This window comes from Mizuhopecten yessoensis, unplaced genomic scaffold (assembly GCF_002113885.1).
Source record: "Mizuhopecten yessoensis strain PY_sf001 unplaced genomic scaffold, ASM211388v2 scaffold2779, whole genome shotgun sequence".
Taxonomy (NCBI): Eukaryota; Metazoa; Mollusca; class Bivalvia; order Pectinida; family Pectinidae; genus Mizuhopecten; species Mizuhopecten yessoensis.
In genome coordinates, this window is record NW_018404715.1 from 56,386 (window position 1) to 77,392 (window position 21,007).

Below are 21,007 nucleotides of genomic sequence, written 5' to 3' on the forward strand. Positions count from 1 at the left end.
CTAAATGGCAATCGACTCATGCGCTGTGTCATCAAACAGCGGTATGAGAGAGGATGAGGGAATTAATTCTGTGACCCAACGACATTATAAGAGCAATTCAGAAAATAAGAAAACAAGTGAAATGCTGGCCTTTCGCATAACAAGATCTTTTAAAAGTTGATAAATCCCCCTCAGGATCTGTTCAATATGAACCCTATTGTCCTTGACTAACTAACACTCATTAACAGATCACAGGTCCACACCTAGGGAGCCTTCAGCATCGGTAGTTACCGTGGGGAGGGGGAGGGGGGAAGGGGCTGGGTGTTCTATACAGGTTGTATAACAGTAAAATGTCAAACCCGTTCAGCATGTATGGAGGACTTTTTACATTTGAACTTTAGAGCACATAAATGAACTATCTGCTGTTTTTAAAACAGGGCAACAGACTAATAGTATATATCTAGAGCTGTTAAAAACTGAAAATATTTTGAAAGAATGCTTGAATTAAAGTTATAACAGGTGACCGAGTACAGAGGATATGTGACGCCTGTTCAGATGTTGAGATTTTGCCAATGAATATGAAGGACGGTTCCCAATTTCATCCAGATACAGATCATCAGCGACACCAAGAATGTTTCCAAGACTCCTCACCTTTAATCAAGTTTTATTTAGAAAATCAAAAGTGTATGTTTGCTAAATAAGAAACTAATTTTGGAGATAAAAGAAATGAAATTTTGACTTGAATTTGAAATCTCTAACAGAGTCGCTGAAAGTTTGACATGACCTACAAATATATGTTAGGTCAGTGTCCCGGCTAACACCCCTCCTACCACCAAAACGTTACGCCACATTGAAATGTCAGCTTTCAATAAAAGTATTCAATGAGGAGAAAACAACTTTTATCTTCAAATCAGACTTCGGGTTTTCTTATCGCACTGTCTAAGGTTTGAATATGTTATAGAAGAATATGAAAATGTCTGTCTAAGGTTGTGAAAGGAAAATATGAAAATAACAACAGCCATGTCTTCTGCCTGATTTGCTAGCCAGCCAAGCAGACGGCATGTAAGTGCTGACACCTAGAATGGTCTGTTGATGACACTATTGACAAGGGCTGACAGAAACAAGAGGTGACTTGTCAACATCTACACGCCAGGATCACCTACCCCCTCCTCTGCTACAAGTCTGGTGAAAGTCTCCAAGACTTGCCATCCCAGTGCACAGGGATGTGGTTTTTCAACCCAGACGAGTACTTTAGATTCGTCCAAGTAGAAGAGAATTTCAAGGCAATGTAAGCACACTTAATATTTAACAATTCACAAGAGAATCCAGAAAAATTGTTCTTTTTTATGAACAGTATCGACATTTTCAAACAAAGTGATCTTACAAGTGCTTGTTTATAAAGGACTTCTACTATATATTTACGTGTATATTAACTGAAATAATAATGATCAGTCTGTTTCTGTCCATCGATGAGGCCAAGAAAGCTAACTGGGCAGACCACACATAGGTTGAGGGTATTGGGTCGTAATGAGGGGATTGCATGTATGAAGTGAACACATGTCATTTGGGTGGTAAGGCCAGTCATCGGACCCGGTCACTATCTCAGCAACGTCTCCATAGCAGTGAATACCACCATTACGACAAATTGACTCATTTTCTTACAATTATATCAGCAAAAGTATCGGACTGCTTCTTTCTGGACAAACCAATAAGGGGGCCAAAAAGAAAACACATCGTGACCAAAACTATGATCAATTTCCCAATTAAAATCGTGAAATACGGCATCAATGCAACAAAAAGGGTCTAGAATTTGGTCATGTCCTGAAAGTCTGCAATCAATTTTGCAATATAAACGGTGCACAAAAATCTGAATGTAAATGGATTGAGAAATCTTCTGAAATTCAGTAATCAATTTCGGGACGTAAAGCTTGGAAGGAAACGTCGATAATGATCACTGATCAATACAAAGTCGAGACAAATTATCTCTGAATTAACTTTTAAAGATATCTCAACAAGATTTGTCTACTGGGGTCCGTTTGTGTTTGTGAATGTTAGTGTGAAGATAAACCATAGTCCCAGGCTTCATCACCAAGCCACACAAGGGGCTGGAGATAGCTACCCCTGCAAACTCCCTCCCTAGGGCCTACCAACAAAACAGGGGTCAGAATCGGTCCCTAATGCTGGTCACTGAGCCGTGAAATAATTCATGCTTCCGTTTCAGCTTCAGCAGCTGTCGGAACCATCTTCCATTGTACCAAACCTAGTGGTGAGAGTTTTGATTTCTTAATTTCATCCAAAGCCGATCTCAATCTACGAACACTGAACATCGAATAAGAAACACAGCTAGGAAAGATATTTTAGTTAACACTTTCCACCGCAGATATCGATCTTCTGAACATTTTAATAGAAGAATCCTGACAACATTTTTCGGCTGTAGATGTTCATCGTCGACCAATTGACCCCAACGTCTCTTTTGAGTAGAGATTTCTCATCGTCATCTCTCAACCTTAGATGTTATCTTGAATATCTAAACAGGAGCCGACAAATTAAATGTTACTCAAACTCCGACATATTTGTTAAGATGTTTTTTTCCCCAGTTGCGGAGTTTGTAGCTGTTATACAACTCTCAGTACCTAGCGGTTTAATCTCTTTCTAACATGTATTTTCAAGAAACCAATTTATCTAAGGTGTTGAGTGCCAGTAATCAGATCTAGATTAGCCAGCCCTTCCAAGGCATGCCACACCAACATCAGTCCTATCATAATACTACTAACATTTTTTCTAATTTCTTCTTCTGATCAAATTTCAATCGGTAAATTTCTTCAGCCTAGTACTAATTGAGCCTAAAGATTTTCTTGATAAAATCTAATTCAAAATAAAAGTCACTAATGTAATTTAAATCTGACAGAAAATGAATCAATTAAAAATGAATTTCGAAAAGTCAAGTTTTGCAGTTTTTTGTTGCTCCACTTAACCCTTATGAATAGTTGAATGAAAATTCACTTTAAATTTTAAAAACAGAAAGTAGGCCTGAATCACGAAACAAAGTATTTATTGTGAGTAGCAAACTTTCTCCCACTTGATAGGGTAATCAAATGTATCCATTTCTCGTTAAAAAAAAACATACAGGAAGAATCAAATTCCAGTTTAAAAAATACGAAAATTAATGTCTAAATAACTGAAAACAAAATAATTTCTATTATTGATTTATATTACATAATTTGAAAAACATTTCATGCGTTCATTCAAAATGCCAATTAAGCAAATTCGTTGGTTTTTTTTAATGTTCTTGAAGCATCCAAGCGGACCTAAACATTAAATGTCAAGAAACATTACAAACAATCTCAGAAGCACAGGATCAAAAATAATTTAAATTGACATTAAACACCTAATTTATAATAATTAATGTCAGACTGATTAAGAATGATATGCTTTTAAATGAGACATTTTCAATATACATTTTCTACCGAAGTGATATATTTATATTTTTTTCTCCAGCAATTAATGTGTAAGATTTCTTGAGATGGATTTAATAACGAAAGATCATTCAATTTGCTCATGATTAAATGACACCAGCCCTAACAATGAAGTTATCAGAAGAAATCGGAGAAAAACCTCACAGCTGATTTTCATCCACAATATCATCTCATCTCTCATCTCAAAATCTCATTGCTTATCACCTATCTTTTCACAGGTATACAATTTCCTTTTGCTCGAAATGTAAAAGCACACTACACAATATTCTGAACTTGAATAGAAAAACCTCGACGGTAACAAAAAGCTGGGAAAGTCTGATGATAAGTTAGAGTGATCTTAACACTTTGAGAAGTCATTTTAAAAGATGAGAAATTCACCTATTTGTTTTGATTTTCACATCTCCTCCAGATGTGTCGTTTGTTGTCAAGAGAAGAACCATGGGTGGCGGGACTTGCGTTAGTTCCGATTTTATGAGAAAATTTGTGATGCGTTTTATGTGCAACTTCATTGACACCGACGGGCCCAGTTTACCGAGCAAGTGAGTGACACATTCACTCGATCACCTGAAGGGCATTCTGTTGGATATGCACGTGTGATTTTTCCTAAAAAATTGTAATCTTTGCCTCATTCATTCATGCATATGTTTATGGAGCGAATTGCAAGATTTCACCAGATATCATCAGAGTGCTATATTACTCGTTAGATAAGGCAGATTTTTTGCTAAAAATAGACGAGCAGAGAAACTTGCCCATCATTGAAGCACATGTTGTATGAAGTGATTACCTGTTCTACCGCTATTTAAATTCAATTTTTATGAAGAAAGAATTGCAAGTATTATTTTCTCAGAAAAACATTAAAAGGTGTTTATTACCCCATCTGGAGGAATGAAGGAAATAGTATTTAGTCTGTATCAAATCTTCAATCTCTATTCATATTAATATCCATAATTATTCATTCATCTTTTATTGTACTGTTTTTAAATCAAATTCTTGCATAACCAACCTGGAACTTACACAGCTTTCTCTTCCAGTTAAACAATATTTTGAAGGATCTTTGAAGCAATAGTTCGACTTTGTTGTGAAATTTTTGAGAATAACTGATTTAATTTCTAACAATTTCTACTGCTGGTTATCATCAAATAATTTGCTGTGTTAATTAAAGATATTAATTACTGGATCATGTCAACATCATTATCACAAGGAGGGGTCCATATCGCCGTCATAAAGTACATCAAAAAGGTACTGTCGACCCCTGTGAACTACGCTGTAGACAAGCCTCCCCTTCATTTGTAGGTCGGGAGGAGGGCGTGGCAGGGGGAGGAGGGGGCACCCTGACCTGCCTCAGAATCCACAGACAGATTCGACTGGAATAATTGGCCATCTCACACGCTCCACCTGATTCTTTGTGTTTCAATTTACAGCGGCCTCAATACAGGGGTATTTAAAAAGCAAACGGTAGATACACAGGCTTTCAGAAATTATTCCACAAGTTCGAGGTTCATTACACTTTAATTCTGAGCACATTTCAAAAGGGAAATGAGAGGTAAAATGTTCCCGATGTGAGCCTATTTTATGGTTAATCACGGCAGACCCAGCCTCTACAACTATCCTGCTTTACTGAAAGAGAGAGTCACCCAGTCGACAAAGTTGGAGGGTAGATTCTTACCCAAAGGCAATTTTTGTATAATTAGCCCAACAGACCGGAACAGGTTATTCAAAATACACATAATAGGCCTCTCTCTAGCCGAGGCTTTCTAACAGAGTAGACCGCGGCTTCAAGATCATGCTTGATTATGACAGGCAAGCTATGGAGGATGTTTGTGATCGGTGTGACGGCAACGTGACGTCCTTGTGCTGGTCTAAGCAGGGCGACCGACTGAGTGACTGACCACAGTCTGAGGGAAACAGTTGGACAGGACATCTAAGTAAAGACATTTGTTATTTCAATCACACAGATTTAAAGCTATAGACAGATCATATTATTTATTGTAAAGGTAATCCATTGTGTGGGTGAAGCACTTATAGGTCTGTACATAGGTTACTCCCCTCTTCCATATCCCCCTCCCCAGTCACCTTGACAGTAGGTATGTACATAGGTTACTCCCCTCTCCCATTCCCCCCTCCCTGGTCACTATGACAGTAGATTCCCCCCTCCCCGGTCACTATGACAAAAGGTATGTACATAGGTTACTCCACTCTCCCATTCCCCCCTCCCCGGTCACTATGACAGTAGATTTCCCCCTTCCCGGTCACTATGACAGTAGATTCCCCCCTCCCTGGTCACTATGACAGTAGGTCTGTACATAGGTTACTCCCCTCCCCAGTCACTGTGACAGTGGGATGTCCAGCTCAGCCTTTTCCTTCCTGGTCACTCTCACAACAGTACATCCTCGGTACCCTATACCACCTGGCACACGTAACTTACTCTATCATCAAACGGGGTCATACAAAGTAATGTGTGTGTAACTTGCCGAAGGCTGTAGTATTCTGTTTTTTCTCTGCCTTTCTGTGTAATTGCCTATAATTTCGTAATTATGAAGATATTTCTGTGTTGCTTTCAATATAATAATTCGTCAGAATCGTTTACATCAATAATCCACCTTCGACAGACCGTCAACAGGCCGATGTACTGGACCAGTCTGACAGCACGCCAGCTAATCAGCGTGAAGTGGCCTTTTATTTTCCCTTCAACGATTGAATAGAAAATAACCACACCATACAATTGAACTTTCCGGTAAAGTCTCGTTTCCAAAGGTGCTATAATGCTTGCTCATGATTAAATAGATTGATATGGGTGTCATTTTTGGGACCATTCGATTATCAAAACGCAAAGTTTCAAAACCCAGATTGTATCTCGAAACTTGATATTATGCACTTGCATAATTCTTTCTCTTTAATCGGATTTTAAATTTTATTTTAAACTTGTGCTAGTTAGATAAACAAAGGCCGGTACCACTAGATACCGTTTTCAACGAGCGTAATTGTATGAAAGGTCATAATAGTACCAAGTACGCTTAAATACGGATCACGGCACTTTAAACACTTTTTCATTAACACCACATTCAGCCGAGGAGTTTTTTTATGAAAATTGTTGACATTGAAAATAAAGAAAGCCAAGGTATGATTTGCTAGCTTTAATGCTAGATATATACACACACAGTTGGGATAACTAACTGGGGGTGGCTTCGTTAATGAAATCACCAGCCTAGGTTTCATACAAAAGGCCTTTTGTTTAATCTTATTTCTAATAAACACCATGGCTGTTTTGTTGAATAAAATTCCAGAAATTATTTCATATGGATCTTCAGTTGGAGATGATTGTATTGTAATAAACAAAATCCTACTTATCTGTCATTGTTTTTCATGGATGATTACAATGAATCAATACTATTTCATAAGAAAATTATCTTAATTATTTTCACCAGAACTTATTACATATTTCGAAAATATCAAATTAACTTGGGCGGATACTTTTGGTTTAAGTCTGCTTTCATTCATACCAACTGGCACTGAAACCTGTTACGTGTCAAAATGTCATTTTCTGCTGCTTTGCAATTATTTTTGCAAATGAAATGAACCAAAATTTTGACATTTTAAAATTGGAATGATGGGATATGTATTTTTGAATTGCTTCCGTCAACACTGGGGGGGGGGGCACTGTGAGTCGGTGGAAGCGTACGAAGTTCTGGAAACACAGCAATTTCATGCAACACCTACAGTGTAACGGTGGGCTGGAGCTGAGGACAATACATCACGGTAAGACTCTAAACATACTGCGTAGCTCTTCCTTCACATGTCAAAACCATCACAATGTTGAACATAGCTTGAACATCTTCCAGAATTTATGTGGGCACACTAGCTTACCCTCCTCCTCCTCTACCTCTCCCTCACACCAGAAAGTGGAGTTCCCTGCCCGATATATCAACACCCCACACACCATTCTCTGGTACTTGTCCTGAAGTCTTACAGGGTACTGTAAAACCGTACGTTATATGTCAACACGCTACAAACCAGACCCTCTTATTCTTTCTAAGATGGATCAAAGGATCAACAGTCTTAAGAATATACCTCCAAATCATGTTGTCTTCAATTTGAACAATGAGCTACAGACTTTTCCATAATGGGAGGTGGTTTAATAATATCAAAATGATCCTGCAATCTGCTGATTCAGGCAAAGGGATATAACATCTGTTTATAAGGTACTGTGGAGAGTCTATCTTTTGATGACTACGACCTTTGACCTATCACAATGTCCATTTTAAGTTCTGTATCCTTCCGCCAGGTCAGTTGTCATGGTGTAGCATGGGAGTAACCGGTGTTATGCTGGCATCTGATTTTACTTTATTATGTTGATAAATCGTGTTGTTTTATCTTGATGGTGTTCTGTTGGTATTTTACTTTGATAGTATTATATTCATGGCGCTATGTTGGTATTTTATTTTTAATGGTGGTAAGTTGATGGTGTTACATTGGTATTTGATACAGAAGTAAATATAATTTTTATTTAGATGGAGTAACGTTGATAGTGTTTAAATGGTATTTGATACTGAAGAAACTATATATATTTAATTACATGGTGTGTTATGATGCGTGAAGAAACTATATTTATTTATTTACATGGTGTGCTATGGTGCGGTTCTACTCACCAGTTATTGACTTGTAATATTGTTAGTCCTGTGTCTTGAGCTAACTGTTTCTTTTGTTCCTCTGATGGGTAAGGATGCTGTGAACAGAAACGAAAATCCATTATTATTACAGGGCAGATACTGTACATACAGAAAATACTAAACACAGCATTAGTGAGTAAAGTACAAATCATTTTGCTGCTGAAACTAAGGTTGAAACTAAAAAGTTCTGTACAATTACAATTTGTAGATTCCCTTCACCGTGAAAATCGCACTACGATTAAAAAGAGACCTGTACACCTTATACGTATCAGATATATTTTGTGTACAAATTAATAAAGTATGAAATCTTTAGACAAGAAAATTCCATTATAAATAAAAATAATAATGTGATCGTGTGAAATATCTCATATTCCGACAACAATACTTCAGTACATTACCGAACGTCTCGGGTTTTAAACAGATTCATTTCTAAATTCAAATTATCGGGGTATTATTTATTTTTTGTAAAGTTCCAGTATCCATTCTATTGATAGCCTAGAAACACTACAGACTTCAGTTTCTTTTGCAATGTCAAAACAACAGGAAAAAAAGTAACAAGCATATAAAAGCTATTGCATGTTGTCATGGCGATCAGTGTTTCTCCCTGTCAAGATGAAGCTATGTCTCGACAGACCTAGAATGTTGAGGCTTTCAGCAAATTTGATAGGCCTCTTATCTGTCCAGTTAGCCTTACAGTTTGGAATATTGAATTAAATGCTCCTGTTTCGATAGTTATTGGTAAATGACTGTGTTCGGAAGCTTTTTCGACCTCGTAATTCAATAAAGTGCCAAATAAAATGTGCAGAATACCAAAAAACACTTTATGTAAATTTTGGTCAGGCCTATTGGAAATTGATTGTATTAATTTTCAAGTCAATTGGACATAAAATTGGAAGGAAATATATCTATACGGGATAAATGTATTTGTCTGAGAGGTAATGGTGGCAGGTATCAGCTTGAGCGCAGGAACACGCTTTGAGCCGAGTGCGTCAGTATTGGTGGGTGAGTGAGCACCCAAATATGACCTCTGACCCTTTGTTTTTCCCACAGGGACATTTGCTATGCAAAACATGTCAATCCAATTTCAATCAAAGTAAAATAGATATTGTACCAAATTGCACCCCTCCTCAGGGACCACTCGAATCCAGAGGAAAACTGCATTAACCTACGAAAACTGGACGACCGTTTTAAATGAATGATAATTAGAAGGGACCTCTGTCCATGTTTGAATCAAACTCCCATTTGCGCGGATCAATACAGTCCACAAGTGCCGATCCACAGGTTAAAGGGTTCTCCAAACCCCATCATTGTTTTGGCCAGTTATTGATTTCAATTTCATCACAATATACAATGCACTCAAAACTATCCATCATAACATTGTCGCCACATCTTTTCGGGATCCCCTGCCGATCCTCGGCAAACAAATCCCAATACCTACTCTTAAATTGCCCAAACACTTGCGTAACCACATTCTCATCCTTACAAGTGTCCTGTAATATGTTTGGTCGTTATTTATGCACTACCTATCCTATTTTTTTCATATCGTCTTTTTTTTTTATCAATTCGAGTGCTGCACAACCGAGTCCTTACCGACTCAAGTACAACTTTCAACTTTAGTATGTCAGATAGTTAAACATGGGATTTCCAAACTTTTCACTTTCTTTTGGAACTCTATACAAAATAAGACATTGTTTCTAAATCTATTTTCATAATATGATCGCATATTCAGTTACAAATTTTTAACATCTCATTTCGAAGTTTTACAACAGAAATAGCATACTATTAATTAATACTTCCACTCGATCTAAAGAATTTGGATCACCAAGACAATCAGTAAAAAAAAAAGGTTCAGATAAAATTCCAGTATTCAATTATCTAAATGTCGTCTTTATTACTTAAAAAACAAAAATACGACATGCTAATGGGTTTAATTATAGTTAATTTCAATGTCCGATTTTGATGTAAATAAACCATAATTTCACAAAAACTACCAGTTATTAAAGAGATAATGACGGGTCTAAGTTGTAGCCAACCACGTCTTGGTCGAATTCTACAACAACTGCACAAGTCTGGTCTGCAAATTCGACCAATCACAAGGTAGGCAAAGTTTTCCCGAACCCCGACACCACACTTAGACCCTAACCTTTTTCCGAAAAGGAATACTCAAATTGTCAACTTGATCAATTGATCTTAAAAAGTTTGAAGAATCTCCACCTAATTATGGTCAATCTCTAAATGTTATAACATAAGGGAAGCCATTTTGGTGGCGGAGCAGTCATTTTGTCAGCTTTCCACGGTGATTTGGGGCGCAATAGGTGGTGAGGGATGATAATAACAGGCACAACTGTCAGACTTTTTTGTGGTAATGATGACACTGTCACAAGACCCCTGATTTTCCTGTCCAGCATGACGATGATTTACATCCTGTATTGGACAGACCTCTACTTTAGAGGGTCACATGATCACACAAATGGCGGTATGCACAAGCCGAGTTGAGAAACAGGAGAATAACAGCGTAAAATACCTCGGAATAACAAATAACAGACAAGTCGTTTCGGCAAAGACAGGGTCACAGCATTGATTTGAAATCCCCAAGGAAATTTAAATGTTAACCTTATTGTGTTTGGCACAATTTGTTATAGAAAGATATACCTCTAGATCTATGTGTATTAATGGATCATTAGTAGTTTAACCTTGGAAAAAAAATTAGAATTTCTGACATAAAGTTGTAAAACACAGATTATTTTCAAGTATCTAGTTTGATGACACTCATTTTGAATTACTATATTATTTTGTTTTTATATTTGATAATTAAGGAACTATTTAGATTGTTAATGTGTCAATAACCTTGTTATTTCTGGATCTGTTGTGTTTCAACAGCAACTGTATATATTTACAAAGTAAACATTCTGTTTGAAAGTCAGATTATAGGGTGAAATCTTTTAAACAAATATCAGTGGCTGGAGCTGGAGTGGTCATCAATACCTAATTTGTCACTGTCAAGTGGTCATTCACTGGGGTGGACAAAGCAGCTGGACAGGTAGTGACCATCCGGACAAAGCCCCGGGTATGGGGTAGTGGCCTACAATGACCACAGATAGTGGTCACACTCGCAGTGCCGATTGTGTCCATTGCCCAAACGACTGGACCCATTCAAGTGTCATCTTCAAATAATTCCTACATAGTTCACAGATGGGGGAGCAGCCGCGATTAAACCAGTCGAAATGATCAACCATTGCTGGAGTTTTTACGATAATGTAATAATGATTTCGGACACATTATGAAGTTCCGACAGTTCAAAATTACGATAAAATCAATTGTCAAAATAACTCATTAAATTTTCTGTGAAATGAACACCCAAATGTCATAAAATTCTGATGTTATCGAGAATTAAGAATAAGATTTCTGTATATAACACTCAGAAGAAAGCAAATCTTAACGAAATACTAAACTTATCATACACAGTATCTACTCGAGTTTAAATAGTTCTCCGGGAGATAAAAATCTATTCCTAAATTAGACTTTGTTTAGAATGAAGGAAAGGAGATTTCACTGTTGTTTGCAATGAATTTGATTATCTAAACTGCCAGTAGGAATTGTTTGTGTTGGGTAGTAATCTAGATTAGGATCGGAGACTGATATTTCGATACGACCTCTTCTTTTCAGTGACCAAATGCATTAATAAATCCCTTTGCCCTTTCGGTGTTTTTTTTTAAACAGTAATCAGATACAATTTATTGAGGTGACTGTGATAAGAACGAATGTGAGATTGGATGATAGGCCTTAATAACATGTTGGGTGTCGCCTGCGTTGTCGCCGCGTCGAACCCTCCCTACAGGACGGACGTCTGCTAAGAACACCTCGAGTCTGGTATCGTGAGGTTCATTAATGACAGAATTAGCGCAGTGTAACTAGTAACCTGCTACTAGACACGCTATCCACGACCACCTCCATTTGTCATCAGAAACAATGGAACAAACGTGTAAACAACCTAATTGTAACACTTTTTACAACAATTCATTGCCAAGCAACATTTTCCTACAGCTGTCTTGGTAATAAAAATATAACTTATAATTTCTAAATTTCTGAAAATTGCTTAAAAATCTCAGAACCTTTAACCATTTATTCTACTATATTTTTAAAACAGTATAATTTTACAGGAATAACTACTGTTAATAACACAAAGATATGCATAAATTTCATATTTATACAAAAGAACTATTTTTTTCTTCCATTTTCCTAACTGTTTTTAGTACAGTCGATGACAACTACAAATTCTCAAAAGTTTATTATATTTGTTTTTTGAGTGTAACCAATCAATATAAACGCAAAAAGCTGACATACTTTTAATAGCTGATGTCATTCATCTTCTGGTTTTATGATTTCAAGAATTAAAAAGACAATTTTTATGGGCTTTTTCTTCCATAAAAGAGATCAGTTAATGACAAAAAATTAATTTCCAAATTTCTACAATTGTTTCATTATTTCTTCAAGGTGTCAAATATTCATAAAATTTCGACGGCAAAATGTAAATGGTTTCTTTCTCAAAAGAATTGGCTCGCCGATGAGGGTGTGACTGACAGCGAGGGGATGTCAGTTACCACCGTTTACCGATGGACGTAACATGTTCTAAACAATATAAATCAAAACAAGAAACAATTATGATCGCTATGGGGGAGATGTTATGTGTGTGTCTGTTAGCTGCGACGTGATTGGTTGGTGTACACCTATTGTTCGGATGTGTGAGTTCTTATTAACCTTTGTCCATCGCATTTGTAGGGGACAAATCTCGCACCTTATGAGGTGGAAAATCAGCTGTTTCCTTGAAATGCCTGTCCTTGTACTTTTGTATGCTTCAACGCCCGTTGTTGGCTTTTCTAAATGGCTCCATTGGAGCACAGAGAGTGCCTAGTGCTGGATGTTACGATGAAAGAGTGTAAGTTTGCACGAACTGCTCGTCTCCCTAGTGAGTTCAGTCCCTTGGTTCTCCCTCGATTCCGAGGTCGACCCGTTAACCCTCTTCAAGACCCTATCAGTGCTGCGCCCAATCCCGGTAATACCGTCCAGGATGGCGCGAGCCGCTCTCAGCGGAAGATGACATTTTCTTTATATGCTAATCATGCCGTTCTAGTAGCAGATTCATTTCACAGATAATACTCTTTTATCTCCCGATACAAAATAAATATTTCATATTTCATATTCTCTGCACGGCCAATATGAAATCCTTGATGATAGGGGATTTAGCCGTGATATGGTGATATAGTAGGGGCCAGCCAAACTGCTTGGATACGCAATGACATATCAACTACTTGTTAAAAAGGGGATTACACAAGGAATACACCGATATGAAAGCAAATTACATCAAAATTTCCATCCCTCATCCGCGGCCTCGGAGCATTCATCATTTTCTGACATTTTTCATTATAAAAGTCTTCCTGGGCAATCTGTAGTAATTATAGACCAATGCTATCACTCACCAGCACGTATCTACTACAGGGCCAGCTCCCCTTTTTTAACACGATTTTTTAATTCATAATTCAGTGTAAATATGTTTATAAATGAATCTGGGCGATTACTAGTAAACACAAGGCAAATTAAGGTGTCATGTCTGTTTAGAACCGGTTATTGACGTATCTCAAACAGAACCCTATTCTTGTGCCTATCTCCCGATCGGCTAAACTCAGACAAATTGTTCTTGATTCTCACAGAGCTTTTGATGCTTAAATAATGACTTTCCATTGTTTTTTGGGAAGATATTGTCATACTTGGGTTTATCTATTTTTAGATTCCACATTGCTTTTTAATAATTTTTATTCTCCCTTTTTCCTTCTTTCCAACAAACACGGAATGCTTCAACATCCACAAAAAGAAGTTCTAATTAATCTTCATTTAAAAACTTACCGTTAAATGCTGGAATAACCATGCTCTCATAATATTAGTTGCTACTTTTGGAAATATTCCCCGTTTTTTCTGTCGTTTTGAATTTGACCTGTCTCCATCGGCATCTTCGTCAGCAGTTCCTTCCCCTGAACCTACGCTATTGTCCAACCCGTCACCTAGAAAACACAAAATAAACCGAGAAAATCAGTTGAAAGTCCAGGTAATACATTTATGACATTTTGACATCAATGTGTACCATTGATATGTACCAGTGCTCAAAATGTTCAAAAGCGAAAAAATATTTCACAACATCACAAATAAACATGCACCATTTCCACACTTTTTTGAAACAATAAACATGAATTTAATTTATACAGAAATTTGAATAGGAGCGTGTTACATGTACAATGATCCTTTGGGAACAAGGGAGCTGTTGAATATGTATTCATTTTTTTGTGTGCAGTTTTAACTGGCTATTCCTACTGGAACAAAATTCCTGACAAACCTTGAATAAAGCAGTGTGTATGTGTATAAATGTGTTTCCTATTATCATCTATCGGAAAGGAATGCTGTTAAACTGTCACTCTAAAAAACGTGCATATTTTTGTGAAACTTTCCCTCGAAGTCTAAAAGGGCTTCAATTTAATTCAGCTTTAAAAAAAATATGAAAAAGGATCAAAATCATTTTATAATTTCAATGGAAAACTCTTTTGAATAAATACAAACATGAATAATTAATTTCATTCAAAAGTTTTTGCCGAATTTGTTTTTGCAATTGATTCCAAGAAAAGCTAACATTGCTATAATGAAGGGTAAGAGCCGAGGATAGTGATGACATAAGTCTCAACAGAACAGGCTTTCTACACCTGACGCTCCAGTTAAAACGAGGCTTTTTTTATGTGGTTGCTGTAACGAGATAAAACACAACTTTCTGTCGGTCCTATACACATCTGTCAAATCCATGCTAATGATCCTGCGTATGATTTGATACTCGTACATGTCCAAATCGATTCCAGATAAAAAAAAATGTTTTTGTTTCTGATTAATTTATAATTTTGATATTACTGTAGACATGGGTACGATTCTAACACACAGATATGCAACCAATCAAATTTTCTGATCAAATACAGCGTTATATGTTATTGTGTAAATCCCAGTAATTTTTCTTTCATTCCGATTCAAATTTAGTCGGTGAACGTCATCAGTCTTCATTATGTCTTCAAAATGAAATATTACCAGCGCAGTGCTGTTGGTATCCTTGTATCGGACCGTATATCAGGGCTGTCATTAACCTCGATCAGACGGACATTTAATTCCATGATTTAACAATTAAACCAACACCTAATTCCTACTTCCAACCAAGAAATTTGTCATGTGAATAAAAATACTGCCTATACCTAGGCTAACAGTAGTGTCTATGGCGATGGTTGACTAGGGTTTCTCGTCCTATCTGATCTAGCTCCCTAAGGGCTTATAGCTGGCTATGTACAAGGGGTATGTTTTGAAATTCAGGGTAGCCCCGGGTATAAATTACGAGGAGACACCCGATACTTCCCATAATAAACCGTTGGAGTCTCTACTGATCGGTGATCAATTCTTCCCTGACCCGTGAAATACCGGGTGTCGTTACTAGTCACCGAAACTCCCGTCTTCTTGTTACAACACGTTTGCAGAGAAAAAATACACATTTCTTGAATGAAATACCGTCTGGTAACCAAACTGGATATTCAATTCAAATTAAATTCCAGTCAATCTCCATTTGTGATTTATATTTACAAGCGAAAAAGCATTCTGAAAAGAAGTTAAAAACAAATAATGTGTCCATTCAGATTTGGTTGCCTGCTGTGAACGGTTATAACGGTAGGGCTAGCTGTACCATGAAACTCATGTAAATAAACACGTTATCAAATCTGTATAGTGAAACTAATCGTAAATAGATTTTTTGAGAAAAAAGTTTACGGCTTTTTGTACAGATGTAACAAAGTGAAACTGCATTTTGAAGTTTGTGAGTTGATGCTTCTGTCACTGCACCCGAACAGGGTTCAAACTCTCACCCTCTGATCTGCTTGCCAGCACAATAGCACAGTGATGTAATTTAGGACGGAGCTATTCTGATAAAAGTCGACTTGATTGTACCTCTGACCCTGTAGTCTCTTTCTGAGGTGATGAACAACTCGAGTTGTGCTTGGATGCACTTGAGGGACTCGATGCTATGGTGATTGCAGTTGAAGAGCGAAAAGGTTATCAAATTAAATTCAGCAAAACTCACAAATTCAATTCACACGATAATACTGGTATCACTATGGAAATCCAGGGCTATGCGTTATAACACCACGAAAAGGCTGTTGAAATGCAGAAGTATTATTCCATGGGCAGCTCAAGCCTATATCATCAGCCTATGATATTAACCTAGGCCCCCCTTTCCTCCCCAATTACGTGAGGAGTGGCGGACCCACCTCTACAGGAACGACCATTATAGACGCGCAACTTCTATTTGCTGCTTGGGGATAATGACATTTCTGAAAGGATCGACAAGAGTACATTTCACAAATTTCATGACACTAATGCCAAAATTTTCTGATTCAATAACAATATTTCCCACATCAAGCCTGCAATTTAATTACCTCCGCTACGGAGCTATGAATGATCACAAATTAATTGGAATTCATTCCCAATCAAACACAAATTGGATGAAAGACTTCATTGGGCCCCCTCTCAAATTTTCCCTGTAATCCAATAAAAACGGAAAGAATCTTACCCAAAATCTTGTAAAAGTGTTGAATGGCAAAAATAGAAAATGGCACAGGCAGAATCAAATTAAATCTGACTACCATTTTTAACGTCGCCTATCATAACATAGACATGGGTTTCTATCCCGACCTATTCCCAAGAAAGTTTTGTTTTCCAAAATTAATAACGTTAGATATTTACAAACCGAATCAGCAGTTATCTATATGGGCTGAAGGCAGGACACTATTCGATCAGCCTGTTCTCCGTCTATGATTTATTTAATATATACCAACCATAATAATAGCTTCTGCCAAGGAAAACCCTCCCAACACTCCAGTGTGAACAACAGACACACACACTCGAAAATAAAAACAAATTCACTTTCCAAGGGTCTGTCCGACGGACTCTGGTCGCGTCCCAGTCGCAGACAACTGGGTCTTCCGTATTCATAGGTTTGAAAATCTTCTTGGTTAAATAATTACAATAGAGGAAGATTTAAATGGGGAAGATAGAGAATGCGTTTAAGCAGAAAATATGTAGGCTTGATTAAAAGTTGGTGGCCTCCAACTAAACCCGGGATCGTCAATGTGGGAGCTCCGTGATTTCACAGAGATAAAAATTGTTATCGTGGGTATGTAATTTCTTTAAGCAGGGAAATATGGCCGATTGTCAGAAATGATTTCCTAGCCCATCCATCAAAACTTGTCAGAGTGATATCACAGCCCCGTACAGATCTACGGGAGTTCAGACAGAGATCCGTTCACTACTCAAAACCTATTAGTAAATTTGTTCTCTCCCGAACACCACTAGCTTCTAAATACATCAACGAATTTCCATCAATAAAATATCAAACCATTCCGGACACGTGCACATTTGAAATAGTTATGATTATAATGATGTGTGCGTCAAAATTCCAAAAAACATGAAATTGGATATCCCCTTGGCACTTTTCCCCTGAAATTACTTGCAATGACATTTTCAAAAACCCATGATTTGTAATATCTACTTCATAACGACAACACATATTGAGTACTACCTGCATAAGTCAATCATTATTACATCAACAAACCCATCTTCAAATAAATCTATTTAAATTCAAAACAATAATGAATTTTGTAATCCAACTCACTATTGAATATCCATTGAAGTTATTACAAAAATTAACAATTGCAAAAATGTAACAAAATATAAATGTGATAATCATGTTCCAATAGTACGCACCACACATTATTTCCAGGAACATTTCAAGACATCAAACTAGTTTTTGAAAGTGTCCTAATCACAAATTATGACTACAACAACAAAGTTAATAACAACATTTGTAAACACAATAAAGAAACTGTACGAACCAAGCAGTTTTCCTAGAATTTTTCGTGACATGGTGGTAGAGTTGGTGTCCGTTTCTGCCCACATGTGATGACAGTACTAGCCTGCTAGAGCAGTTGTTATGCAGATCTTACACAAATCACCGTATGGAGATAATGACCAGTGTTTAGGGTATACAGGAGGTTTTGGTGGGCTGGTCAGCCCCAGGGTAGCCCGGTGACAGTTCAGTGAGATGAGTGACCAGTCTATCTGCTGTCAATACCAGGCCTTATCCCTAACACAATGGGATGGGTAGTGTCTTCCAGCACTAAACAATACACCCTCAGGACAATATCGCCACTTACCAACGCATAACAAATGACATGTCATATTGCTCTACTGTCAACACTCATAAAAACTTTTCTAGCCCCAGCCTTACGCATTATTACATAGACATTACATATTCTACAGAGGAGTCTTTATATTTCATATCTACTGCTTAATTGTTCAGAGGATGCATAATTCTCCCTCCACTTGTCACGACCAGCTGACAGGTCCCTACTGACAAATTAATTGCCTTCATTTTAAACTCTCCAACATACCAAGCTCCTGCTGGCCCCATTTATATAAATTCATACATCATAAGTCATAATCAAGTCGGCAACGATTTATTTTTCTTTCTGTATAAATTTTTCTTTCTTTCTGTATAAATTTTAACATTTTACGTATATTTCTCATAATTATATACACAGCTAGACTGGTTAGTTAAAAAATAATGTCTAACATGTGTTTCTCTTCCTTCTGAATAAATGAATTAGTTTATTATTTTAATCTACATATATTTAAATCTACATTTCATTCTTTTTACTAATTATGTTCATTTATTTGTTTTCCTTCGTCATAGTTTAACCATTTTACAATCCTGTAAACATGTCGAAATTGATTGTATAATTTTGCCGATCTTACTACCGTGTCAAAATATAGTTTGGTGTTTTCTATTGTACAGGTTTACTAGTTGTCATTATCGTCTTTCATATGCCATACTATACCAGTGATCCGATTATAATACAATTTAATCAATTTAACATCCAGGAAAGCTGGGCAGGATGTTCTGTTCCCAGATCATAAATTTATCTATAATACATCAAAACCGAAGAAACTGCCTGTCATATTTCATTGTCTAGGAAAATAATTGATAAATTACATTTGTTTATATTCAACAACTGTCATGAAATATTGAATTTCATCCTTAAAAGATTGACACTTTTAAATGAAAGAATTGGCACTTTTTTTTAAATACAAAAAATTGGCACATTTTTCAAATAAAAGATTAACAGGTATCTCATAGCAATTCATAACTCATTTAAATAGTGAAAATGTGCATATTAATTATATACACAGATGTATATTTAATTGAAAAAATACATTTTATTTATAGGACCTAGTGTTATTTGTCATTCTACATTTCTACCAGGTTTAAAGGAACAATATTAATATCAGCTGATAAACCCTTGACATTAGCTCTCCGTGTACTTAATAAAATAAATAAACATCTCTCTGTGACCTAAATTTAGCTAGGATTTCGTAGTTCTCTACCAGCCTTATACAGATAATACACACCACAGTCTCTTATCAGAGAAACTTTTGGTTGCCAGGATCAAACTCACCAGGCAAAATTCTAAACAAATAAAGACTAAATCCCAAAACTCAAAGTGAAACTAGGACACTCCGCTTAGCAGGTAGACACTAATATTGACAAATAAAAAGTAAAAATGTGCGAGGCACTCTGCCAGAGAGATAGTAGTGCTACACTTTTATCTCGCTTTCTCTCGCACCACAAGGAAGTTACCAAGTCAGAAAAGAAATGTTAGAAAAGACTTAGAAGATAAAATCTTAAAATGCTTTTTATAACCTATACACATGGGATTGATTTATGAGAATTTAACACGAAAGAAATTCTATTGTTTGAATTTCAAAAATGAAATAAAAAAATTATATACATAATATATATGAATGAATATTATTGATGTATTTTTCCATATAAAATCCGAAGCCAACCCTGGTATATTTCTTATAAACTGGATACAAGTAAATTATAAAGTCAGGTACCTTTCCGACTTCGGTAATAAAAGTAAATCTTCTTTCCCTTCCCCCCCCCCCCCCTGATACATGCGTGTTGACAGTATGTTTTCAGTAAATCATTTTCTCTCTCTCTCTATGTATATATATAAAAGATCAATTTAAATTTAAGCTGGTAGGGAATCTTTCCCTAACAATACAATGGAAAAAATAACTTTTTAATGTGTATGTATAACATTGCCTAGTACAGGGAGGCTCGTAAATCAAGCTAGGAATGAATGTCATAATTCACACAGTTCCTGAAATGAACAAGGCCCATTGATTTGCGTCAATCACGCGATGGACGGGACAGCTCTCTCCAGCTTCTGCCCACCATAGGTTGCTAAGATGCAATCAATACGGGCTGTAGCTCTTACACCAGGAAATCACCATACTTGAAAATATGGACGAAAACTGGAGTGCAATTCAATTCACTTCCAAGTTGTTCAGCTAGACCTATCGGTATGGCAACCTGATCATGGGAGGCAGAGAAAGCACCATAAAGATAAAACCATTCTATTGAATTACCGGCAGCTGGAGATATACAAATTGAATAACAAAAAGAATGTTATATAATTGTGGAGATATGATGATGTCAGCTCCTGGACTGCTGGTAGCTGTATGCTAGCTTGGGTTATCTCCCCTGTCTCACCATTCCAGGTTAGCCAGCCCAGTGATGAATCACCCGCTTACAGTTTTCTTCCTTGACAATAAACCACCATGTTTTTTCTGAGGTTTTCCACAATTCCGCATATAGATGATTTCAACGTTCTAACAGGAAATACTACCCGTGACTGTCCCCGTGGAATTACTGGGTGGGTCTAAATCGCAAGGGCGATCTTCCACAGCCAT

At 36.8% G+C, this 21,007-nt stretch overlaps 1 protein-coding gene across 3 annotated transcripts in view; it reads right to left on the reverse strand.

The window, feature by feature from the left end:
• The window catches only part of LOC110446534 (homeobox protein Meis1-like), a 125,156-nt gene that overhangs the window by 18,611 nt on the left and 85,538 nt on the right, over positions 1-21,007 (reverse strand). For all 3 annotated transcript variants that reach the window (XM_021491730.1, XM_021491729.1, XM_021491728.1), the window contains exons 9-10: positions 14,024-14,178; positions 8,102-8,178 (exon numbers count right to left, since the gene is read on the reverse strand). In XM_021491730.1, coding sequence (XP_021347405.1) covers positions 8,102-8,178; positions 14,024-14,178 — 232 coding nt within the window. The remainder of the gene's footprint in view (positions 1-8,101; positions 8,179-14,023; positions 14,179-21,007) is intronic.